The 26926-nt window shown below is 39.3% G+C and overlaps 1 protein-coding gene across 6 annotated transcripts in view; it reads left to right on the top strand.

The window, feature by feature from the left end:
• TULP4 (TUB like protein 4) overlaps positions 1-26926 on the top strand; it is a 149073-nt gene that overhangs the window by 114908 nt on the left and 7239 nt on the right. For all 6 annotated transcript variants that reach the window (XM_088052776.1, XM_014263502.2, XM_005518430.3 and 3 more), the window contains exons 5-13: positions 1557-1737; positions 4199-4333; positions 8927-9093; positions 18545-18769; positions 20970-21204; positions 21692-21836; positions 22712-22856; positions 24113-24206; positions 25578-25721. In XM_088052776.1, coding sequence (XP_087908902.1) covers positions 1557-1737; positions 4199-4333; positions 8927-9093; positions 18545-18769; positions 20970-21204; positions 21692-21836; positions 22712-22856; positions 24113-24206; positions 25578-25721 — 1471 coding nt within the window. The remainder of the gene's footprint in view (positions 1-1556; positions 1738-4198; positions 4334-8926; positions 9094-18544; positions 18770-20969; positions 21205-21691; positions 21837-22711; positions 22857-24112; positions 24207-25577; positions 25722-26926) is intronic.

The raw sequence follows: 26926 nt of genomic DNA, 5'->3' as shown, positions 1-26926 counted from the left end.
TGACAATTGCTTCCTAGGAGACTAGTGTTGTACAAGTCTGATACAATACACACATTGAATGCTGCAGTTCTGATACAGCCTCTCAGTCGGAAGATGGAAAAGACAACCTCTGACAGCAGAGGTCACCAAGGGTGATTGCAGGCTTTGAACAACAGCTATATGTGGTGATCCTAAATAGGCTATGATTCTTCAGCTTGGGAAAGAGAGTACTAGGGAAGTAGATAATAGAGGTCTGTAAAATTGTGACCAATGTTAAGAATGTAAGTAGGGAACAATTATTTGTGTTTCTTTCAGTGTAAAGAGCTAAAGGTTGCCAAATGAAACTATCAGTTATCAGAGAAGAGGGCTTGGGTTTTTTTGTTGAAAGCTACAGGAGTATGCAGGGGAGATACCTGCTCAGATACCTGTCCTTTTACTCTTCTCTAAACACTTGACCACTCTTAAAGGTAAGTTACAAGACTAGGGTGAATTTCTGATCTAGGCGTCTAGCTGTTAGAACCTTAAATTTACAAGTACTGGAAAGAGGTGGCAGACTGAAGAGCAAGTGTAAGATTTGACCTTTCTTTTAGCTTCATTTTTAATGCTGGCTAGTTTTCAAGTCGATGGGTGCTTTTAAACTTGCTTTAAAATATTTGCCTCATACAGAATTACGTGATAGCAGCAACAGCCTTGGCTAAAGCATCTATTGCTTTAGGATTTATTAGTCCTTATTTCCTGATTTTTTTTCCTAAAATTCATCAAATATGCAGGATCTTAACTTTCTTAAATCCTCAAGAAGAAATTATTAAAAAAGAAATTGCAGGTTCCAGTCAGCCTGACTTCACTCTGTGTGATTGGCTATGGAGTTGCTTAAGGGCAAGAAAAATCTTGGATTATCCATTTTGTGTTGGAAATGGTGGGTGGAAGCTCTTCTCATCTCTTCCTGGATGTGCAACACATTGCTTTCCCTCTGGCCTATGATAATCTCCTTCCAGGTGACTGATCATACTGCTTTTGCCTCCCTTTTTTTTTTTTCTTTTTTTTCTTTTTTTTTTTTTTTTGAAAGGCATTCTCCCATCTTTTCTAGCTCTTCAACTGTCCTTCTCTATTCAGCTTTCTACATTTAAAATCTCTGCTAGGACCTCACTTTTGTCAGCTGTGGCTTTTCTTTTGATATTGTTGGGACTGATGCACACCTCCGTTTCTGCCACCAGGAGTTTTTGTATTATCCAAGATTACTAAAGAATCTGTGGTAGCCTTTCTGCCAGCTCACTTTAATTGCAGTAATGATCAAGTTCAAATAAAGTTTAATGTCTCATATTAAAGTGAATGAAATGCATCCACCATGAAACATTACTTGCTCACAGATTTTACAAGCTTACCTGTAGACTCTGCTGCTTTAACTTCATTTTCACATTCATCTTTGATTACAGTGTCCTATTCTGGCATCCTTTTGGATCCAGGACTGCTTTGCTTTCAATTAATTTCCAGTGCAGCTAGTTAATTACATGATGCATTTGAAGGAGGACCCCATGGCTCACATTTGGTGGGACTGAGGGCTGTTGTGTTACTTTCAGGTTCTGTTTGGCACTGCTGATGGACAGGTTATCGTCATGGACTGCCATGGCCGAATGCTGGCCCATGTGCTCCTTCATGAGTCAGATGGCATCCTCAACATGTCCTGGAACTACCCCAGCTTCCTGGTGGAGGACAGCAGCGAGAGTGACACGGACTCCGATGACTATTCCCCACCACAAGGTAGGGTTTTGTGCACATCGGTCTATTTCAGCTTTGCACGTGCTCATGAAGACATCTCAAATGCCAGGCCGTTGTCATGCCCTACAAAACCAGCAGGATGGCCACAGTTTCAAGCTCCCATGGTGCAGAGGGCTGGTATGGGAGAGTGGGTTTGTTCCCAGCTCTGCCACCAGCCTTGCTGCAGGTCATACCTCACCTGTGCTACTCTGCCTCCATTTGCACAAATGAGGTAACACAAAGCTCGGTAGGTTTTCAGTGAGGGTGAGTGAAAAACAGACAGGGATGTGTCAGGTTTTCTGATAAGCAGATATGAGGTATTGCAGTGGTTCATGTGTATGGAGGTAGAGTGCAGCCACAGAAATGAATGCACTATTATATAGATTCATCTGAAAAGACAGCAGTACTAGACATGGTGTAAAGTACTATATATTTAGTTTTATCTCTGTTTCATAGGATTTCTGTAATGCTCATCATTACAGTCCCATCCTTCATAGTCCTGACATAAAGAGTTCCATAAATACCGTAGAAGGCTCAGAAATGAAGATATTTCCTGCAATTACACAGGGTGGAAGCAGGGTGACTGGAGCTGGCTGGAGTTATTAATTCACATGCTTCAGAGCACATTGCCGGTTTGAGAGTCAGGAATAAATCCTTCCCTCTCCTTAAATCTCAATACAACTTGTTTGGTGAAATATTTTGGTTTTAAAGTGTTTGGAAATCATCAGTAGCAAAGATTTATGAGGCTTAGATGTCCATGCATAGACAGTCCCACTCTTCTCATTCAAGTGATGAGAATACTTCCTTGCTGATGTGATTGATCAGTTTATAAGCTCTAGGTAAGATGTTCCTGTGTTTCAGTGTATAAAACCTGAACTAAATTAAGAGCTAAGTTTATAGAACAGTGACTTTACAGTGAAAATTTTAAATACATATAAAATTATTAAAAAATAATTCTGAATTTGAATCTTGGATCTAAACCTCTGAATTGGGGACTTTGGCAGTTTTAACTCTAATTTTGATTCAGACCAAAAAAATCTACCTTTTCCAGCATATGTGTCTATATAATAAGATTATGTATTTAACAAATACTGAAAGAAGATAATCTGATCACCTGGTAAAACGTTAGCATATTTTAAAACTGAATTTTATTTTGGCTTTCATGCCTCACTCCTGGTATTGGGTAAGATTTCTTACCTTCAAAGGAGAGAAACAAATTTCAACCTAGCAAGCTCCTAAAGCAAGACAGACAACAATACTAAATTGTATTTTTCCTTGGTTTTTGTTGTGTTTTTTTAAAAATACTGAGGTTCCAGATGGAGGATGGTGAAATTGCAGAGTACACAGATGAGAACTTAAATGATCCAAATGTGTTAGCTTTTTCTGAGTCAGTCAGGGGGTGGGTGGACTCATTACAAGCCTACAAGCCTATTTTAATGATTACCCAAACATGATGTGTTTTCTTTAGAGCAGATGCAGCATAAACCTCTCAAAGGTGACAAGCTTTTGACTCACACAGATGTGTAGGAAGGACTAGAAGTTTTTTGGGATTTTCTTATTAAATTATATACACACAGAGGTGCTACTTACTAGACATCTTCTTCCAAAATGCTTTCTCATCAGCTTTTTTACAAGTTCAGGAAGCAATACTATTTTTAACTGGTTCTGCCATTTCTGTTGACTGGAAAGATGTCTGGGCTTTGAGAGGCACTTAATCAGGGACCAGTGGCATCTCTTCTCTCAGAAACTGTGAACAGAAGGAGTTAAACAGCAAAAACTACAGATGGCAATATCGGTTGTGAAGTATTTAACAAAGGAATTTTAGTGAATTGCTGAAAAACAAGCTCAGAGGACCAGAGACTTTACAGAAATGGTTTTTAAATCCAAGTTTTCCATTTGGGCTCACCTCTACTTTTGGGTGCACTGGATCCTGTTATGCAGAATGGCAGGTATCTTTTCATGCTGCTGCCTAGACATTTAGAATGCAGTAATTCGTGAAAGGTCAGTGTGTTCCCTTAGAAGTTCTTAAAATGTCTCTGTGTGACTTCAGGATGAGTCCCCGGCACCTGCCCAAGCAAAAAGCATATAGAACAAACAGCTTTCAATGTCATTATATTGTTCATCATGCTGGTTTTCAACTGGGGCTCTGAGAAAGCCTTCTAAGGCACTGGTTTTCAATTTTTTTGTCATTCTGGGAAGTTGGGAATGGAGAAAGACTGAAAAACACCACTGTGGATATGCTGCAGTAAAAATTGACAAAGTAAAAGCACTGAGGTTTCACAGAAACAGAGCAGCTTAACTAGCTAAACCTGCTTTGCTTGTGCCCACAGATGTTGCAGCAATAAGCAGGTAGAGAGGCTTGGAACAACTCCTGATGGTGGTAGGCTGAAGTACAGTGTGTTTCACCTGGATGTGATTATTTTTGGTTGTTTATCTTTTGCTCACCCAGAGCCTTGTTTTGCAGATGGACCAGCTGCGTATCCAGTCCCGGTACAGAACACCAAGCCACTACTTACTGTCAGCTTCACGTCAGGAGACATCAGTTTAATGAACAATTACGATGACTTGTCTCCTACTATCATCCGCTCAGGGTTGAAAGGTACAAAAAAGAAGCCATTTCTCCCTCTCTTTTGTCCTGTTTTTCTTGTCTTTTTGATGATGTGTGAATAGGTTACATTTTTGTGGCTCTAGCTCCTTAACCCAGGAGCCCTCGGCGCTGTTATTGCCGTTTGCAGCAGTGACACCTGCTGGAGGAAGAGCAGCTCTTGGCTGATGGAGTTTTTGTGTTTGAAAAAATGTTTCACAGTATTTTTGAGATTGTGTTTTTGTGGCAGTTCTGTAGGGCAATTGATCTGTTTTGCAGTTTTCCAGCAGAACGCATTAATGTGATTATGCTTCTTTTTGTGAATGTCTCTGCTACATAACACTTTCTTTGCATGACTAATTCCCAAGGTCTTCCATGCTTTTGGTAACCTGGTATAAATTGCAATGCTGCTTTGGTTCTCACAATTATTGAAAACTTGCTAGAATTATTAATTGTCAAGAGGCAAGTTATTTTGAGAGAGGAAAAAGTCTAGTGATTAATTACTATGCATTTGATTTTGCTATGTGCATGAATGTTTGTACAATCAGTATTCCATGTAAAATCTTTAACTTACATTGAAATTTTTACTGTTCTTACCTATTAAAAATGTCCTTTACTTTGCCAGAACTCTCAGTGCAATTTACTGTGCTTTGCCTGCAGAGCAGGCAATATACAAAAATATACAAAATACAGCACATAGGCAGATACTTAAATATAGGTTCCACTGGTAAATTAGTTTTTCATTTTTCAATTTTTCATCTCCACAGGTAAATTAGTTTTAAGTTAGATGAAAAGAGAATTAGGCTGTTGGAGCAAACTCTTAACTGTTCTAAAATAGTGGGATGTTTTTGGTGAAAAGTTGCCCTAACACCAGCCCTAAAATTTTTGGGTGATCTGTTATGTGCAGTAGTCTTAGGAGGTAAAAACAATCCCCTTTGAGATTTCTTTTTCATTCCTTTCTTCATCTGTGCCAACACAAGAAATGTGTGAGTGGCAAAACGCAGCATTATGAGACAACCCTACAATCCAGAAAACTTCAGCTCAAAGGATATCAGAAGTGTGAAAAACTGGAGCCAACTTAAAGAAGCTCTTGTGGTAATCACCAATGGGTCTGCTCAGCATTCCTACAATATTAGAGTAATTAGAGTACTGAGCAGTCTTGAGTTGTCATCTAGTCTAGTTTTCAACTAGGAATCATAGGAGAAACAAACGCCATCTTATTCTCTGTTTAGAGTTGCAGCACTATCTTGCTGAGGATGTCTGTCCTGTTTCTCTTTCCCCATTGACTTTCACTAGTACAAAAAAGATCCCTTAAGTATATCACTCTCCTGTAAGAAAATATTAATGTGCAAGATAGGGTAGGAATATTTTTATTAGTTATAAACTGGACTACATTTATTTATCAGTAGGCAAAAAACATGCAGCATCTTACTGGATTGGGAATGTGTGTGAGAGAGACTATTGGGATATAACTGTTTCAAGTACAGTGGAAAGTATTTTATGTCTGGTTTTATATAGATGTTCATGCTTCCTGTATCTTCATTTTTTTTTTTCAAGTGACTCTGAATTTTACTGGCTTTTATCACAGGCAAGAATGTGCAAAACCACAAAGTATGATCTTCGATATTCCTTGTTCATGTGTTTGTGTTTAAAATCTCGAAGTATTGCTCTGTGGTCTCTGCAGCAAATATCCTGGCATTTAAAGGCTGCTGTAGGCTACTCAATGTATTTTTAAAGTAGGGAACTATGAAATTATTTCAAGCAGTAACAATATATTTTTAATATATATAGAATATATATATATTCTACTACTTTTGCAGAGCTGTCATTTTACCAGGAATATTTCTGTTAAATTGACAGAGGAAAAACCTTGATAATTTGATAACCCAAATAAGTTTTTCCAATCAAGCTTGAAACAGTCCTGGTAGCTTTGTCAGTCCTAGTGGAGCTCCTGAACTGTTCAGATGTATCCTTTATTTTTTTGTGCTTTTTAACTCTGTGATTCTCAGTGCACTGCTACCTGCAGAACTGCTGAGTTACATCTACTAATTTTACTAGTTAGCCACAACTACTGCTTGCAGAGCTGTTGCACATTTATACTGCTCTGTGTTCAAGGTTTGCTGATACACATGCCTGTGGTGGCTGGAAAGTAGTTTTCAGGTGTGACTGATCCACTGATTCACTTTTAGACTGTCGCCCTGAAAACTCAGCTTCTGAGCTTGCTAACATAGTTTTCTAAGGACTTTCCCAGGACAGTAACTGTAAACATAGATATGTGTACATTCTTCCTGTTACACGTCTTGTGATGGGCATCTCTCATGGCCAGTGCAGTGAGAAAGTGTTATCCTGACCATCCAATCCCTGGCCATGGTCAGGAGCCTATAAATCCTGGGGGAAAAATAAACTCCTTCTTCTTTTCACCACACCTCGACCTGTGTCCGCGTGATCTATTCATCTTCAGCGGTAACAGTAGACCATTACCCTAGATGAAACCTCCATTTGATTTTTAATCTCTGTGCTGGTGCTGAGAACCTATTTATCAGTTATTTTGAGTAAAACTCCAATAGTCATTGAAGATCCTGTTGGCAGTGCAAGTGTATCAGTAGAGCCACACTGTCCTGGGGGGATGCTGCAGCCCACATCCATTCTTTTTGCTGCCTTTGCAGCAGTCTAATTCTAGGACTTTGACAGAAAAAACTGCTGGACAAAGTAATCACTCCTCTTCCTCTTGTCATGGGGATCAGCTGAAAGTTTTGCCTGAAGACATTGATCCAAAGGAGACAGTTTTTTCATTATGGTAGTTCCATAGTTATCCTGTTACCAAAAGTGGAGCTTGCTGTGTTTATTTCTAACCTGCCTATCTGTTCCCTCTCAGAGAAACATGAATTAAATCCCATTGTAGGTTACTTAGAGGGCTGAAAACTAAGATAAAACAAGAGGCATACAATGCCTAGCTGTGGAAGAATTACCTTGAGGAACATGTGGCTTCCCTCTGATATGTACCAGAGCATAATTCCCATGAGAAATATTAGAAAGTTGAAATAATACAAAACCATTTTAAATTGCACATAAAAGCCCCTGAAAATGACAAGTTGACAACTTGAAACAATTTTGAGATCCTTCCTGCCAACTCTCATTTCTCTCCTGCTTCTTCATTTGAAGACAGCTTCTCACCCACAAGTGTCTTCAAAAGGTTCTTGGCAGATTGAGCATCCCAGAGCACAAAAGTTTTGTCTTTACCTTCACTCTGTCTCAGCACAAAATAGCAGCCTTTTGCCTCTGGTTTAAGAGTAAAAAGATTTAAAGGCTAGCTCAGTGTTCCTTGAACATGCAAATCTGCCTTTGAAACATGAGCAGGAATGCAAAATACTGTTTTAGAGTTACTCTTGAAGTGTGACAAAGAACTAGAGGATATGAGGGTTTGAAATAAGCATCCTCAAATTAAGCTGTGGGCGTCCCTCATCATGAGGTGGCTGTAAGAGAAGTAACTGTTATGTGTATTCATATCTGTGTATATGAGAGTCTGAGCTCTCCCTGTGTGATTCCAGCAAAGCCCTGCTAAGCAGCTGAGTAGATTTTCACAAGTCAGAATCACAGAATCATTAGGGTTGGAAGGAACCTCTAGGGATCAGCCAATCCAATCCCCCTGCCAAGGCAGGGTCCTCTAGAACAGGTTACACAGGGACTTGTCTTGTGGGTTTTGAATGTCTCTAGAGAGGGAGATTCCCTAACCTCCCTGGGCAGCCTCTTCCTCTGCTACCCTCAGTGTAAAGAAATTCTTCCTCATGTTGAGGTAGAACTTCTTCTGCTTTACTTTATGGCCATTGCTCCTCATCCTGCCATTGGGCACCACGGAAAAGAGTCTGGCATCACCTTATTGGCACAAATCTTTGAGATAATAATGAGATCCACTCTTAGGCTGCTCTAGACCAAATAAGCCCAGCTCCCTCATAAAAGAGAAGCCCAGTCTCTCCTCGTAAGAGAGATTCTCCAGAGCCCTCACTATCTTTGTATGATGGTAGCAAAAGAAAATATACTATATGGAGACCATATGTATTTATGGACAAGGGTCCAAGTACTTTTAGTTTCATGTTATACTGTTGTAACTCTAGTTTGAATAACTAGAATAAGAATAATACATTGACACGAACATGAGGCATTGCCAGATATTACGCTTTTTTGCACTATAGGCCTTTCCAGACAAACATTCTTCGTTGCTCTCTTAGTAAGATTATTTATCTGCATATTAACTTGATTCCACTTATCTATCCCAAAGCTGTATGTAGGATTTTCCACATCAGTTTCAACATCTCTAGTAAATTCTTGTCCTTAGGTGTTTAGGAGCAACTACTGATTGCATTCTAGACTCACCATAGAGAGAAAATAATGCTTTTTACACATTTTTTTCCAATTTACAAAATAAAGTCATTCTCAAAAGTGCACCTGTGGCATATTTTCTACTATTTCAATGACAGGATATAGGTTTCTAAGTACTTAAGTAACTTTTGAGAGTACGTTTTATCTGTTCGAGTCACTTTGCAACATCTGGAAATGCTGTTCCTGTTGTTTCTATTCAGTGGTTATTGCAAACCACCTTTGTGATTTCAGATGTGGTGGTGCAGTGGTGCACACAAGGAGACCTGCTTGCAGTAGCAGGCATGGAGAAGCAGAGCCAGCTGGTTGACCTCAGCAATGGTTCCCTGCTGAAAAGCGCACTTGTCAAGTTCTACAACGTGCGTGGGGAACATATCTACACTCTGGAGACACCTGTGCAGGTAGGAGGCATTTGTAAAGTCTGTTCTCCATGCTTTGCTGACATGTTTGTCCCACATCAGCTCATTGCTGCAGGCCTGCAATGTGGAAAAGGTTGCAAAATGTCCCAAACCCATCCTAAAACACAATATAGATAAAACTGTGCTATAAACAATGGTTGTTTGCATTAAGGTAGACATGCAAGACTGCACCTAAGGTCCACTGGGGTAGGTATTGTGGAAATACAAAAGGAGAAAGTCTGTTTCACAAACTCACTGGGCCATGAAGAGACAGGAAAAGAAAATTCCATTTTTTTAGGATAAGTGACTGAGGAGAAAAAAAACTGAATAACTTGCTTAATGTTGTAGCAGAACCAAGAGCTGGACAAAAATATTCCAAGTCCAGTATCGTAACTACGAGATTGTTCTATCCTTCCTGTCGTAATTTTCTAATGTACAATCATTTGGCAATGCAGTAACCTCAGTCATGTAATTTGCCAAGTAAATGCCAGCACGTGGTCTGTGAGCTGCTCAGGCATAGCATGCTTCATAGGTCTTTGCTGGTACTTCAGAGCCCAGCTGAATGTAATTCTGTGTCATTTTCTGCAGAACAGGGATGACTCCATTCTGATTTCTGCTGTTAGTAATGAAACTTTTTAATAGCTTTGAAATCTAAAAGTGAAGAAAAATGGTGTAGATATATTAATTGTATTTAATGATGATACCATGTATTATCATTTTTTTTTTCCAGTACCCTGATCTGGAATGGATGCAAAAGGGTGACATAGTAAACCATCTGTTAAGCCTTTTTGTTTGCTTATATTTAGCATTAACCTGCGCTTATTAACCTTAGAACTCTAATTTAGATAGAATTCTTTAGTTGTGTAAAGTGTAAAATAATGGTCTCTGAGGCCAACCTAGATATGTGCAGTGATATCTAATGCTGATTTAGGTACCTAAAGGACTTACCCATAAACACAGCTTTATTGTCTTAAACATAACCTTTGCAGCAAAGTAGCACAGCCCTTTCCTCTCTGGATCAGTTCTGAAGAAAACTTATTTATTTCAGTGTTGCTTTTTCCCAGTCCAGGTGAAAAGCAAACCTTTTTCTGTTACTTCAGTACCAGAACTCAGTATGTGCACATTAGCTGTTGAGCCCTCTGGTGCCAGGCTGTGAAATCACTCTGTGGTTTGAGCATCTGAACCAATCAGGTCAGGTTGCCCCAAGGTACGCATGTGTGCGGGCTTTTCCCTCACTGCTTTGTTCCTGCTAATCTCAAATTCTCCTTCATTTAAATACTTTCATCTCCTCTAGTTCTCCATTATAGCTTCAACTTCTTTTCAAGTTTTCAGATCTTCTCCTTTCTCCTCTACTTAATCAGTAGAGTTAATTTAGTTATGGGAGAAAGCACATATTGTGGCTGATGTGGGGACTAATTATTCTTCTGATATGTGAGTGCTTACAGAGCAGCTGAGAGGTCAGAAAGAGCAGGTGAATGCTAAGTTTCCACTGCAGTATTTCTAATAGTGGAAATAGTAACATAAGCCCTTCTCCTCTTTGCAGCCGCTATTTTTGTAGGGAATAGCAATATTTTAATGTAATGGAGATTTCTTCCCCTGTTGTCAACTGAAGACTAAAAGCCAACAACTTCAAAAGTTCTGTAAGCCAGGTTTCGAGTAAAGGATGAGGACAGTCAGGGAGAGGCAACCACCACTTAATAACAGAATCAAGGAGTCTCATTTCCTTTGGAAATCAGGATAAAAATTACATTCAAACTGATATATTTATGTTTGTTAAAAAACTGTGCATAAACCGACTTAAAATTAGAGCCACCCCTCTTCTCTTATTAGTCAGTGTTTAGTGTCTTTATTCGGTGCATCTGAATTCATATTTACTGAGCTGCAGGAGGAAGTGAGGGGTCTTTCAGAAGAGCACCTGTATCTGCTCATGTTGACTTTATTCTCCTATGTATTTGAATGCTGGTCTAGCAGTATTACCAGCTAAATGACAGGTATGCTAAAACATTGTTAAGTATTTAGTTTACTGACAAAACCATATAAAAACCACTGCTGCAAAAAAACTGCTGGTAACTTCTGTTATCCTATGCCTCTGCTCCAAAGATGTATGTGCAAAGATGAGAGTGAGTCGGTGGTCCTAATAATTTGTCTCATGACAAATTCTGCAGAGTAAATTAATTAGTTTTCTGTACCATGGCAGTCAGCCTTGTAATGGGATTTTATAAGATTCATCACTGGTTACTGAAATTAAAAAAAAAAATTTAAAAAAATTTAAGAAAATAAAAGAATTTCCTCACCTTGAACTCTTCTGCTAAGACTTTCTAATGAAGAAACCAAATGTGTGACTGGAAAAGCACATTGATTACAAATGAAAGTTGTTCTGAATACAAAAGCCAGAAAAAATAAAACAACCATGAACATAAAAAATAATGGATTACAGGTACAAAACCAATTTTCAGTGTGGTCCTCTGTCCCAATTCTTTGACATAGCAGATGTCTGAAAATTTTATCAGTAAAATATACTAAACTGTTTTTGTTTCTGCTGTTTGTCTGGCCTGTATTTGGTAGGATGTTCGGGAAACAGATTTTATTGTCAATCTGACAGGATTTATGTGCAACTTGGCTGGAATGTTACTGAACATAAAGTCACTGCAAACCCCAGTGGTAGAATAGATTTGGGAACTGCAGGTAACTCATCTCAATGATGACTGTTGTCATGGATCCCTTCAAGATGTTTTATATGCTGCTTTCTCCTCCAGCTTTAGTGTGGTTTTGGTATCTGCTGTCTTGTTTGATTAACTCTATTAAGCTTTTACCTTCAGTATAGGAATTTATAGTTCCTAAACCTAGTTTCCTGACTATAAAACTCTAGATAGGGAAATCACACTTGTTTAGAAGTATTGAAATAAAAGTAGTAGCTTTGCTTGAAAAACAACATTCATAAACAGAGTGGCAGAGTTGGCACAGTGTAGCAGTCACTCCTGTTCCTGGCTCTGGGGCTTCAGCCTGGCATCCTGCAAGGATGTGTTTGCAGAATAGAATGGGAAGAGCTGAAAAAGCATGAATAAGGGCTGATCAAATATTGAACTGAATTCTATGCAGAGAGCATATCTTAAGAACTGGTGATCAGCTGATGACTATTCAAAAACATACTATCAATTTCTGTAAAATGTACCTCTTACTACACCCGTCCTTGTATACACCACAAACACCAGTGTGAGGTACAAAAAGTATACCTGGTTTTCTCGTGGTCCTGCTTTTTCAACATTTAAAAATGAGATTGCAACAGCAGGCTGCCCTGCTGGTCATAATGTTTTTATTTGAAGAATGTTAATTTCTTACATTGTTTGGTAACAGGACTGTGGCAAAGTCCTCAGAACCTTTCCCTGGCCTCAGGCAGGGATGGGAATAATTAACTGATTTAAGACTGTTTTATAGTCTTTCCTACTAAATTGTTTACCAAATGCTGCAGCCCAGTTCTGTCACTTAAGAAGTTCTCATCTAATGTGCAGACAGGTCTTTTTTATATCAACTAACTGTACCTGCTGTCACTTCTGATTGGAAACAGATGCTTCATATCTTCCTATATGCTGAACTTTAAACAGGAGTCTCCTACAGGATCTCTCCAACATTATCTAACTGCCAACTTTAACAAACTGGTGAATTTTTTCTTTCTAATGGTTCAGTCTTGTGGCTTATACTTGGTCCCTTCTTCAGATTTATGATTTTTTAATATGTCCCAGAGGGGACTAAGGGAGCAAGAGCACAGATTAAGAAGCTACAATGCAGATCTCCTCCACACACCTTTAAATCTATGGTAAATTTACATTACTTTAAGGTTTTATGTCACTGTGTAGCTGGTGTGAGTACAGATTACATCTTGAATGCAGCAAAGGAGGGTAAGAGTGAACTAAGCCTCACATGTGGTATAGACAACAAGGTTAAATGTAAAAAACAACATGTGTATCAGTGTAATATTTTTAAACCTAATTCAAGGTGGTGTACCAAAGACTAAATCTTTATGGAAGAAATTTCCAGAAGACAACCAACTTGCTATAGACCTGCTGCTGTCAGCATTTCACAGACTGCTTCTCTGCTGGAAATGTCCCAGCATCTAAATGAATAGATTTAAGATTATATGATTCTGCAGAAACCTGGTAGTTCTGTAAAAGCTAGAGACGCAAGGTACAATTTTAGGTTTAAATGAGATTAGAAATAAGAGGCTGCTTTTTATGTTATTCAGCTGAGCAGACCTTGCTTGCTTTTCTTCATTTATTTCACACAGAGTGTTCAGATTTGTTGCATCTGAATTAATGTTGCCTTTCATATATATTGCCTGGAATCAATTTTATTTAGTTTTTATGGCATGGCAACAAAGCTTCAAGAAGAGTTTATTTTCTTACAGGAAGAAAAGCAACAGTTTAGAATTAACTGATGAAACATGCTTTTAGGATACCGCTAAAGACCTTGGTGTTCTTTATATAGGTCATAGGATCATCTCTGCTGTGGAAATGGATTTTGATCAGCACTGGTAACTGAAGACACTTTTCTAAGCAGCTCTTTCTGTTAAAATGGAATTTTGTTGTGTATTGACTTCTTAAAAATACTGTAGAAATAGAGAGGATATAAGAAAGAGCTGAAAATCAAGTAAGACTTTGTTACATCAAAAATCACATCAGGCCACAGCAGCAGCAGCAGATTTCTCATCATTTGTCACCTTAAGTTCTTAGCAGTTAATATTTTTCCCACTGTAAATAGGAGGAGCAGAAGAATGAAAGGAGTGTTAGTCCCACTGAAGGTGAGAGTGGGGGACAGGAGGTGGGTGTTTTTCTGGTCCAGGGGTTTTCCAGAAGCCTTGCTGTCCTGGCAGAGTCACCAGAATCTGATGCCTTGAGAGGCTACCTAGAACAGAGGCTAGACAGTGTTAAAGGAATAAAGTAGGTATTTATTAAAAAGGCTTTTTAAGCATACTCTTGTACAGCATACTGGGCTGTACAAGAGCCCAGCTGAGGCCACACCCAAGATGGACAACAGGTCATGAGGCTTCACAATTTTATAAGTTTTGGTCCATTTACATATTGGGGTTACGTATTGGGTGTCCAATTACAGCTTCAGGTTATCAAGTCCCATCCTCCCAGACTGCTCTCCTCAATTTGCTGTTTATACTTTTTGGACCTGAAGCTGCAATAGTGTCCTTGGTTCTTAGGCTGAAAAGGATTGTTTTGTCAAACTACCCTGTGAAGGGAACTTGCTAACACTTTATATGAAGTTCAGAGTTATATATACTAATGCAGTACAGAATCTGGAAAATATGAAAGCTAAAATTTAAGGCATCAGATTGCTTTCCCACAACCATCCATGAATGCTGTGGCAGTACAGAGGTGTGCACACAAAAATCACAAAAGCCAGGTGGGCACTGTAGCCATTGCAGCTCTCAGCTTGTCTCTGAGACAGAAGGGTGTGCACCTCCACATCAGCAGTCTGGAGTGAGAGCAAACAGAGGCAACCTACTTAGACATGCCATTTACTGGATACTGTCTTGCAGTTGTGTTCTTCCTCCTGAGGAAAGTCCTGCTAGTTCCTGGGCTTTCTGCCCTGGAATACTATTTTTATTTCATTATCAGCAGGAGTCCCAGTGCCAACAAACAAGGGATTAGTTCAAGCAGCAGGTAGACCCCATGGCTCAGGATTTCTGAGCACAAGGCAGGCAGCAAGAATCAGCTAAAACAGTGTTTTCTTTGACTGAAATGCATACAAGTGATGGAATGTATATAAATTACGTTCTCTCCTGTAAGAGAGACAGTAGAGTGACTTACAAGAAGCAACCACAGAGCTTTGAGTTGGAATATCCATTCCTTCATGCTTTTCTAAGGGGAATCTGAATCCCAGCTGGGGGTACAGATTTGAGTAGCTGTAGCTTACTTTCAAGCCCACTTGGAAAGAAATTGCAGGAGAATTCCTTGCTTGTCACTTGTTGAGATGTGTTTCCAGTCAGTATTTCTCCTGATAAAGCATCTTTTTTTTCTTGTGTTTTAGCCAATGGTTTCTAATATGTAATTTTCATAGAGCTACATCTTGGTATTTAAACCCTGGAATTCATTCAGGTATTTACAGTTTATGCTGAGATTTTTCAAAACCTGATGCTATTTTTATATGCAAAGTGAGATTAGAAATTCTCATGTTATATTTCTATCTGCATTTCTTTGTTCCTAGCAGAAAAAAAACCCAACTGTGCAAACATGGAAAATAAAATTCTTTTGTCCTAGAGTCTGCTTGTTCATTTTGTAACAGGTGGATACAGCAACAATTTGGATACAACAACTTCTGTCCTTCTTTGTTTTGCTAAAACAGTGCAAATAAGTGGATGCTTTATGAGGAGCAATATTTTTGTGTTGGATGTTGGAGGTCAATTGTTTCTTCTCAGTAGAGTTTGAAAAGAAAGCTGTGGCCAGCTCCTAACTGACTTGCTGCAGTAATTGATTCATATCCCTTGTCCAGCAAGGGAATGACTAGGAAGCATAGTTATTGAAAAATATTATTGGAGCAGTACTTTAAAGGTCAGGTCAGATCTGACATTTGGGTGATCTTTTACTTCTCCAAGCTTGTAATGACAGGCTAATTTTCCCTGAAGCTCATCTGAAGTCTTAGCCCTTCACTGTAAATTAAATGTTGATGAATACTGGGCTGGAGGAGCACCAAGGGTTTGACCATTTCAGAGAAAGGAAGGTAAGGTGTGTCTGGTGGTGTGGTGCTCTTTGTTGAGGTTGAAAATATTAACACATAATGAGGTATGCGGGGAAACTAATTGTACAAATGGAAGAGTAAAAATGTCATGATTTACAAACAGTACAGCACTTGTAGGTATTGTGTGTGTTTGTTTAAACATGAACTCACATATTGTTTGCATATACATTCATAAACAATATAAGAGCATCATACATTGAGACGTTTAGAAGGTGACTGAATTATGGTGGCCTGTTGGAAAACGGTGGTGAAGTGTTCAGCTTCTGACTTTCTACTCTTTGGAGATCCACAGTGCTATGTTGCCAGAGGTCCCACCCCGAATTTCAAAGCTGCTGAAATACCTTTCCTTTGAGACTGTATTTTAGATTGCAACGGTTCTTGCACTACTACTACCTACACCTCTGATGTTCTCTGTGTGCAGCAGTAACCTGAGGAGAGAGGTGGTTTTATTTAACTCTATTTGGATGAAGAATGTTGTACCTGGGTGTGATATGTTGGGTTGTAATAGCTGCAGTAAGAGACATCAGGTCTGGGTGTGCTGAACTGGATTATGATAGCTGGGATATTAGACTCCTCTTCTGCCATTAAAACCTATCCAATAAATAAACATTTGTGTGCCAAGTCACATACTTGTTTGTTCCTTCACTGTGTTTATGGGTAAGCTGATGAAAGGTGAACAGCAGGATGCAGTTTGGATCCCACAGTAATGATCAGGTAGACAGTGCTGCCCATGCTGGGACTCAGCCCTTGGGGAAAATCAGGGTCACTTCTACAGTGGTGTTCTCAGGCTGTCATATAGTAGATGTGGCAGGTACCTATCTTGTGCCAGTGTCTTTCCAGTTGCATTTATTTGGTAAGCAGCTTGAACTCTCTCATTGCTGCCAGACAGTGTGAGGGCGGATCCTTATTGACAGATCATGAAAATACCAGTCAGTAGGGGATACTTCATGTGACGTCTCCTCAAATGTAAGGCTGTATCCCACAGATTATGGTTATGACAAGCCATGTAGAATTATTGATGGTACACAAAGGATTTCTCAGTTCTTTTGAAGTTCTCCACTACAAAATGCATTTAGCAATTACTGTGAAAATCACAAGATTCACATGTTGCTGCTTTCTATTTGTGTATCAGGCAGCCTGAAGATTTGTGCCTTCGTGGAGGTATGTGTGTGTGTGTGGTATTGCCTAGATGCAATTAAAATTAAGTTCCTTCATTTCTCCTACTTTAAAACCAGTATTTTGCTTGAAATTTATATCTAGGATAAAGTGACATAGGAGGGAAGATCTCTTGTGTGAAAAAGTTTTTCATCCAATGCTTTATCTTGATAAACATTGATAAAGTGCTGTGCCAGCTGCATTTTGTTTCATAACAGTCACATAAAAGCATCTTTTCCCAGTTTCTCGCCTTTAAGCATCTTGAATTTGTAAATGGAAGGGAGGCTTTTTCCCGAGACCAGGTGAGTAACCTCTGGGCTGATCTAACCCTGCTGTCTGGGTACCATGCTGCTAATAGAGGAGTGAATAAAAGCTATTATTGGTGGTGTCTTGACCCTGTCTTCTTGTTTGATGCATCTCGTGAAAAGATATTCCAAAGATACCTTGACCTTTCAATAAATACAGTTCATAATTTAGATGAAAAGCATGTTTGCTTAAACTTCTGAGTGTCACAGATTGTGAAAACAAGGAAGACCTTCAGAGAAATGAGTAAATCTTTTGTAGTTCACTGATGACAGCCTGCTGTGTAGTATTCTTCATGGAGTTAGAGTTTCATCTTTACTCTGTGTTGTTTATTTGCACAGAGGTAGCAGATGGGATTGAAATACTCCAGGGCGTGTGTATATAAGCAAATACAGGTGCTTTGTAACACAGAAAGCAAGAGATGACAGGTGGATACAGGTAACACTTAAGGGCAAAAGTAATGATAGGGCTAGAGGAGGTCATAACAGACTGGTACTTTACAAGAAAAGATGGGATTTTGAAGGAAAGTTTAGGGAGCTCCTTGCAAGCAGGAAATAAATGTTGTAAGCAGCAGTGTTTGTTTATCATTATTCTGTTCCACATTGTGACATTTAGTACCAGTTGGCCTTCACTCTATGTTTTTTACTGTCATGATTTGGACATTTCTGAGCGTAGACAAGTAGAAGACAGAAGGCCCTTCTCTGCTGCGTTCCTGGTGCTCTTTCACAGTTCAGTTCCTCTGGGAATAGTTCAAAAGAGACACTGCAGCATAAGACTTGGTGCAAGATGAGAAAGCTGATTAGGTTTTCTCCACTTGTTTTTTAAGTGTTTCTGGGCATATAATTTAACTTTTTAGTTGTAAAATATGAGCTGTTACCAGTGGATGAGGACTGATTAGATGCCTGAATAAATAATTTGTATAGGGCATCAAAAGATCTGCTTCTCAACAGGAAGTTTCTTCTGTGTCTTTAAAGTCATCCTATCTAGGTACTGAATTTGGTAGTTGACTCCTTGTGTGAAGAGCTTTAAGCATTCTGAGTAAAAAGCACTAAATAAACATCAACTGCTGTCTTTGGTGATTTGAGATGTTCACATTCCTCTTCTGTGGGCAGTGGTGGGCACTTTTAAGTTTCTGGAAGACTTAGGGTAACGTGATTGATGCTGATTTCATGTGATCACTTGTTGTGCAGCCATCTTGGAAAAAGATCTTTTGCACAAAATCTTTTGAAGTTGTGTCCTTTTGCTCTCCATGCAGCGTCCCATCATCTCCATCTGTTGGGGTCACAGGGATTCCCGCCTGCTGATGGCTTCTGGGCCCGCGCTGTACGTTGTCAGAGTGGAGCACAGGGTCTCCAGTCTGCAGCTGCTGTGCCAGCAGACCATCGCCAGCTGTCTGCGGGATGACAAGGACATCAGCAAGCTGACCCTGCCCCCTCGGCTCTGCTCGTACCTCACCACTGCCTTTATACCAACAATCAAGGTAAAAAGAAAGAAATGTATGTATTGTGAAGAGGAAAGTGTTACTAGATCTCCCCCCTCAGTGGCTAAATTATAAGATTTTATCGTTTTGAAAGCTTTCGTATCCTCTTCAAGACCCCACTGATGCATTTGGTGCCTATCAAAAATCTGAAAAGAAGGCTCACACATGCTGATCTGCATTATTCCATGGAGATGGCCTTTCCAAGTACATTACAAGGATAAAATATGCTGGTGACTCACAAAGATTTGTGAAGAAGCTCTCACTGGTGATAGTACTCTGTCATGGTTACGGGAGGGATTCACTGGGGTAAAACTGTTGCCTCTGTGCATGTCACATGAGTGCATATATTGCCAGGAAGGTTAGACTTAAGACCTGGAGCTGCCCAAACATTTTTACTAACAGTGAGTTCTGTTAACCTTACTGCTCCAACAGTGCTATGGAATAATGAACCAGGTATCATACCTTTTCCTGTACCAGGAGCAGAATCATCTACACAACCTGTTTGTTTCATGGTTTTGCCCTCAATAACATTTTGGACATGGAAAATTGGAAGTTTTGGGATTTCCAAGCTGTTTATCACAGCCTATAAACCTGAGCATTAGCTGATAAATGCTTGACATTCAAACATATTTTTTTGTGATTTTTTTTGTATATATGTTACAGCAGTCTCTTGAGCCTGAAGTCCTTGTTAAAACAATGGCAGAGCTAGAACAATTAATTTGAAATCAGTGGGGCTGGCCCAGCTTAAATGAGAACAAATTATGCCTACAAAATAATAATTCAGCATGGTTCCATTTGGGTACTGCTAATCAGGGCAGTTTGTGCAACTGTAAATCATTTCATTTGTCAAAGAATACAAATTGCTGTAACCATAACTCCTGGATCTCCAAAGATGCGGAGCATTTATCAGACCTGAAGTCTCCAATTCTTTCTAGTTCTTTCCATCCTCCCCAGGATGCTTTCCATGTTGTTTTCCCCTCTCTAGAGCATCAGTGACAATTTGCTGGCTGTCAGGGAAGGCAGGGGAGGGGAGGGATGGGCTGGATGAAGGCAGCAGTTGGCTGGGAGCCCTGGTGGGGATCAGAGGGCAGTACAGGGACACATCGTTGCCAACAGCCCTTCTGTCACCTCCTAGAGGAGATCCCAGGACACAGAGTAGTTGTGGTGCTGTGTAGCTGAGAGGTCTAAGTGGGATTTCCAGAAGCCACATGCCTGTCCTCTTTCATGGGTGTTTCTGGAGCCTCATCAACACTGAGACTTTACTCTGGCACATCCCCAGTCACCCAGTCAATCTAAGTTGTCAGCCATGCCTTCAGTGCTAGGCAAGGCACCCTCTTCGCTGTGTACATTCCTCTTCCCTCTCCAGCTTGCAGACCACATTATAGGTCACTCCTCAGCTTATATCCATTTGCCAGGTTAAGGAAGCCTATTTTTTTTCCTTTTTTTTCATACACTTTTATTTTGAAAGAAACTCTGTTGACTTACATACATTAATAGTAATTGTGTCATACAGGCTATATTGTCCTAGACAAAAGCAGTCCTACTGCTTTAGGACTGAGTTTTTCATGGATTAATACAGTGTGCTGGCAAGCAGGGCAAAGTAACCCAAGCTTTGTGCTTGTATCCCTCTACATGACACACAAATAGGCCCTCAGCTAGGATGTGACATGTGCTTGGAAGTGATACAAAAGTATATAAAAAGTTATATAAAAGCGTCTTTAAGAGTTGATAGCATTGTAGCATATTGGCATAGCATGTACCAGTATTAACCAGGAATGGGATCTGAGTGTCCAGGTTCACCTGGAGTGCCTGGAGGAGACATGATACTCTGATACTTGACTTGACCACATTACTCAAGTTCAAAAAGAAGTTTCTGATAAGAGCTGGAACTTGAAGACAGGTTTGTTGTCTCATTCAGTGCTCTGACCATAGGTTCAACCTTCCTTTTTAATGTAACTAATCTTAGTTTTCATTTTCTGTGTACAATTGCATTTGAGCTAACAAAATAACACACAGCCACTCTGTCTTGCATGTGGGTCCTGCATAACTCATAAAGTAACCTATACTAATCTTCACCTGCCAAATTAGAGTTGGGTTCAAGTTCAGTTAGTTATGCTGGGATTAAGTCACCACAGAAAAAAACCCCATAAAAAAAAAACATACTGGAAAACTTTCTCTTTCCTTCCTCTGTTTAATTAAGCCTCCAATCCCAGACCCAAACAATATGAGAGATTTTGTCAGCTACCCAACAGCTGGTAATGAGCGGCTTCACTGCACCATGAAGCGGACAGAAGATGACCCAGAGGTCGGTGGTCCATGTTATACTCTGTACTTGGAATACCTTGGGGGATTGGTGCCCATCCTGAAAGGACGTCGTATCAGCAAGCTGCGGCCGGAGTTTGTCATCATGGATCCTAAAACAGACGGAAAAGCAGGTAGAATTCAATTGTTGCTCTGTATAAAAATGATTTAGCAGTACTTTGGACATTAAATCCTCAGGAGTTTTAAAAAATACATATATGCAACATGGATGGTGGCATCTGATATTTTCTTCTGATGTGAAAAATATCTTCAGCGTGACCTAGAAGCTTCTGAAATTACACCCTGCTGCCTTCTATTTTACAGAAGAGAACTTCTTGTATTCTGAGTAATGGAAAATAGGTTGCTAATTAGAAAATATTCTTTAGTCTCAATTTCAAAGTCAGTTGAATGCTGTTCAACCCTCTGAATCATGTTCACTTGAGTTCAAACCATTGGAAATTTGGAGTTTGAAGGCAGAGTGGAGAACATTTAATTTTCCTCTGCAAAGTTTTATTTCAACTGCTGCCTGTGGATCGGGTTTATGCTTCTGATGACTGAGAGTTATAATTTATACCAGTTTTCTGAAGCAGCACTTAAATTTTCTGGGGCCTGTTTTGATAGATGAAATCTATGGAAACAGCTTGATTTCCACTGTGATTGACAGCTGCAACTGCTCCGACTCCAGCGATATCGAACTCAGCGATGACTGGGCAGCAAAGAAATCTCCAAAAATCAGTCGAGCTAGCAAATCACCTAAACTCCCCAGGTAATAACGTCTTGGATATTTCTTCTTCTTTTTCCCCAAGTGTCCTCCCTTCCTCCCCTGCCTCTCCTTCCCTTTCTTGACACCTTGCAAAATAAAAAGTAAACTCTTTTGGGCACACAGGAATCCTCTGTAAGATTCTCTACAAGGTGCAGTTCTGGGGTGATCTCAGAGTTTGGCATAGAGTTGGACTTAGGGGAAGATTTCTGGGACAGAGTGTAATGGGAAACAATAGAGCACAACTTCTCCCCAGGCAGTCTCAGAGAAAGATCTTAAAAACTCTCCCCACCTATTATTTTTTTTTCCTCTTGCCACCATGGAATATATTTTTTCCCTTCAAACAGACAGTTTTTTACTTTTGTTTGTTACATTCCTACCAGTGAAATCTTTAGGTGCTTCAGCTGGTATTCTTGACCCCCCCCCCTTGTATGGTGGGAGGTAGAAGTAACTTTTGGCTTGGGGTAGGAACACTGACAACATTTGTGGAGCCTTGGTTTGCTGTGTACTAATGTGAAAATCTGTTAGCCGAAGTGTCATATTCTCATTTCTTGAGACTGCTCAAAGTCTGCATAGCTGAGATCATTAATCTCTACACCTTTTAGGGATTAGTGGAATTTAGTATCTGGCAGAACTGCTGTAAGCTTTGTTAGATTAATTAGAAAGCATTCAGCCAGCATGAGTTACTGCAAATACGTCATGTCTTCTGTATCTTCAAATTTGACCTGTAATTCTCCATCCTGTAGGCTCAACAGTCTTTATTAGTCGCTTTGAGGACATCCTACCCAGTTGTCTTATTCTTGCATCTTTCCATTCCAAGACATGAGTTTTGTGCATTTTAGCTTGCCCATTGTTGATTCTAAGTACTGCTTTGCCTGCAGAATCAATATAGAAGCTCGCAAATCTCCAAAGATGTCACGAGCTGCGCAGGAGATCTCAAGATCACCAAGGTTACCAATAAGGAAACCCTCTATTGGTTCTCCAAGCCTGACACGAAGAGAGTTTCCTTTAGAAGATATTACTCAGGTATTGTGCACATTGTTACCATACCTGATTCAAATGCATTTATTTCACGAGGCAGCATGTTGTGATAGAGATCCAGTGATCAGCAATAAAAGTTTCCATTAAATTACAGTAAGTAGATAGAATGAGAGAATTGCATCTTCCAGTTCAGCACTAATGTTCAAAAGTGCCAACTGAGTATCAGGTGTTGTTTGGTAAGTACCACGACCTGTTTTCGTCATGTATTTCACATGTGAATCCATGTGAGAGGTTTTATTCTAGGTGATGTTGTTGGCTTTTTGAAAGTGTATGTGGAAACACTTCGTCGGTTTCTCAGACCCATCTTAATGCCACCATAATTCTGTTTTGCTAGCGATTGCAGAGATAAGGAAATGCTTGCTTCAGAGGACCACATGATCTGTTTCATAATAACACGAAACAGTCTTAATTGGAAGGAAGGAAAGAAATTACCATTTTGCGCTCTTTGTGGTGTTCATGTCCTTTGGGTAAATGAAATTTAGCTGGCTGTAGAATTGTCTAAGTTGTATATTAATAACATCCTCCTGTGTTCTTTTAATTTTCTTTGGTTTGTTTTTTTCTGCTCTCTTGTTTCACTTTATTGTTTTTATGAAAAATTCTGGAGCAGTTACACAGAGAAAGGACCAAAAGCCCTTCGAATAGAGCAAAAGACCTGAGGCTTGGATCCTGCTTCTGATACTGGCAGCATAACTCCTGGCCTTTGAAAAAAGTCTATTGGTCTTTCAGACCCATAATATGTGTACAATGGCAACAGATGGTTTGGGAAGTTGCTTTAGGAGCTCCAGGGGCATATATGTTTGCTGTTATGAGTAATTAATTTCTGTCTCGTTTATTGTTCTATAAAGTGATTCATGAGTGTAGAACCAACGGGCAGGGTGTATCAGACTCTGAAAGACAGGATAGCCAAGATCCTGCTGGGCAGGAGCAGTAAGTGTCTGAAAACAGATCTGTTCTCACTAAGCAAGCATTCTCCACTAAGTGTTGTTCAGATCTTCAATAGCTTTAATCACCCTGTGGCTGTTGCATACATAATTCCTGATAGTGTAAGATATCAGAACCAGTCTTCTTAATGACTGAGTAAAACTGCTGCTACATATGCACTTTAGGCTGTTTCAATATAATAAGACCAAGAGAAACTGAAATTGAGTTATCACTTGCAATAGCTTGATTGCTGTGCCATTTTTTATTAGAGCTTGGTACAGATTTTATCAGGTAGAAATGATCTTGTTTTTGTTTTGCAGCACAACTACCTTGCTCAGGTCACATCTAATATCTGGGGAACCAAGTTTAAAATTGTGGGTTTGGCTGCTTTCCTACCAACTAACCTTGGTGCAGGTAAAAGTAAACTTGATTTTTTTGCATGTCAAATTCTTTATAACAAACAAGAAACTTATGCCATGAAATATGAAATTTTTTGTAAGTGACCAAAAGGCTTCTTTAACAAAGCACTTATTTTCTGCAGACAGTGGGAATTAGATTTTATTAAATTCACTGTAACTAAAGGAGATAAAAATCTATAAACACAATAATGAGATGATCAATAAAATGCTAAAAGTCTCACTTGTAATAAAAAACCTGTAATAAAAAAGTAAATTAACTTTTGAGCCCAGACCTCTATTTTTACAGTTTATTTGAACAAAACTCACACACATAAAAAAAAGATTTTGCAAGAGGACTATAGAAATAATAGACTGTAAGTTACTGCAATAGAAGTATTTTTAAGTCAGATTTTTATAGTTATTTAGCTACAGATTATATGAAAAAGGTACTATAGCCTCATGCTCAAGATTGTTCAAGTCAGTGCAGAGCCTCATCACATGGTTCTTCTGCTGGAGCATCAGTAATCTGGTAGCCACCATTAAATCCAGCAGCTGTCTATCAACCTTTTTCTGGGTAGGTCAGATGTACCCAGTAGTCCTGTTGGAAGGAACAAGGCTGGGTAAAAAGGGAGGGTATCACCTCATGGAACTGAGCTCTGAACTGAAGTATTAACACAAGTGTTGCAGTTTAATGAGCTCTTTAGAAAACTTTTGTCCTGTGTTGCATTACATAGTTGGGTCAGGAGTACATAAAGGTGCCCTGGATGTAGAATTAGATGGATAGCTTTTGTAGTTATATGGACTGCTATCAGCAGTTCAATAATCACAGGTCATTCTAATTCTCTTACTGCCAGTGGCAGACAAGGAAGGATGTAAGTGTAGAGTAAATGTATAGTACACCTCTTTCAAATGTTCTCCCAGTCTCCAATGGTTTGGGTCCCAGGGATTTCCTGAGCCCAGTGGGATTTCTTTGTATATAGTAGCCATCAGCATATTTCCTTTCTGAGAGCTTTCCAGTTTTGCCCTACAAGTTGGTAGCATCCTGTGGTGAAAAGTTTCAAAAGCAGAATGGAAAAAAGTATTTTCCTTCCATAAAAATAGATATGAATACAAGATGAAGTAATTAATTATTTATTACTTTAATGAATTACTGAGATGCTGCTTCCATTTAAAGAGAAATAGCTGAAAGCAACAATCTCTTTTATCCCATTTATGTAAAGTGTTACATAGTGCTTTGACAAATAAGCTCACCCTGCACATAACATACATAACAGTACAGTAAATTACAATATTCATAGCCCTTCTGTCTGCTTGGAATTGCTTCCTCCTTAGCTTTACATGCTATTTGTGTAACACTTTTTTGTTTCTTGTTATATTCTTTCTCTAGTAATATATAAAACCAGTTTGCTGCATCTGCAGCCTAGGCAGATGACAATATATCTCCCAGAAGTGCGGAAGATTTCAATGGACTACATTAACATGCCTGTCTTTAATCCAAATGTTTTCAGCGAAGACGAAGATGATTTACCAGGTAAGGAGGAGCTGGAGGGCTGCCATGATATGGGTTGAGCTAGATGGAGGTCAGGTTGGTTGTGTCATGGTCACCTCTGGTAAACACACAAATCAAAATTGTCTAGTCTGATGGGGTCCTATAGAACTGAGTTAGAATAAGGCTAATATGTATTATGGGTGTTGTTTTCTATAATGCGTGGAAAACACAATCCATAAAGAGCTCCTTAGTTTCAAGTTCTTTGGGAAATTAGTCTTCTGCTAATTCATCTTAGTTTGCTAGGAATTCTCCACTGACTGAAACCTTCCATTCTGCATCTTGATAGGACAGAAGTGTAATCTGTTGGAAACCCAAACAGGCTGCTCTTGAGACCTGATGGCATCAAAGCACAGCTGGCTGATAGGAGCTTGGGTGGGCAGGTTCCCATAAAACTGGGCCACCCTTTGAGAAGTGTTAAATGCTCATTTGGATTTTTATCACTACTAAGAGGCTAAAGTAGTAGTAAAGTAGTCGATAAACAAAGCAGGATCAGGAAGAATTTTTCACTTCACTGAGATGTAAAGTAGCAGAAGATTTAAGCAGTGCAGGGAAGGTTTGGGTACAGGTGATGTGATGTGGGAGGTGAAAGGACAGGAAGTACCCAAGACCTCCTCCAATCAAAACAAAGTCATCATGCCAATAAAATTAACAAACAATAGAAAAGAAGATAAATTAATACATTTCAGAATTTTCATATCACTGAGGGATTCCTGTTGCCAGGTCACAGGTTTTTGGAACTATGGAAGTGACTGTCATGCCAGTACCCTTTAAAGAGGAAGGAGTGTGAACACTGCAAAGCAATTAAAGACTTGTGCTAAAGTCTACTGAAACAAATGGAAATGTTCTCATTATTTCAGACCAGGGTTTCAACTGCTGACAGCAGCAAAGCTTTTGTCTGACCCAAGCATCAGAGCAGACTTCTGGACTTCTGAAGAAATACTTGCATATTTCAAATTAAGCCCATTTTTTTCACAATCTGGGGGCCTTGGCTTGCTTAATTTCTGTCTACATGGTACCTATAGTACCTGAAGAAACTAATAGAGACATTGGTGAGTGTATGTATGTTATTAATAGGAAGCACCCAACATTTGCTATTATCAAACATGGACCAAGCTGTCAGAAAGTAATATAAAAACTAAATAGAAAATAAAAAAAGTTAATACAAAATTTTTACATCTCTTCCTGAA

This window comes from Pseudopodoces humilis, chromosome 3 (genome assembly GCF_049639895.1).
Source record: "Pseudopodoces humilis isolate 2021_Gansu_Grassland_sample_001 chromosome 3, ASM4963989v1, whole genome shotgun sequence".
In the NCBI taxonomy this organism is placed as follows: domain Eukaryota; kingdom Metazoa; phylum Chordata; class Aves; order Passeriformes; family Paridae; genus Pseudopodoces; species Pseudopodoces humilis.
The sequence above is the reverse complement of the archived record's forward strand: the minus strand, read 5'-3'. Positions and strand labels throughout refer to the sequence as shown.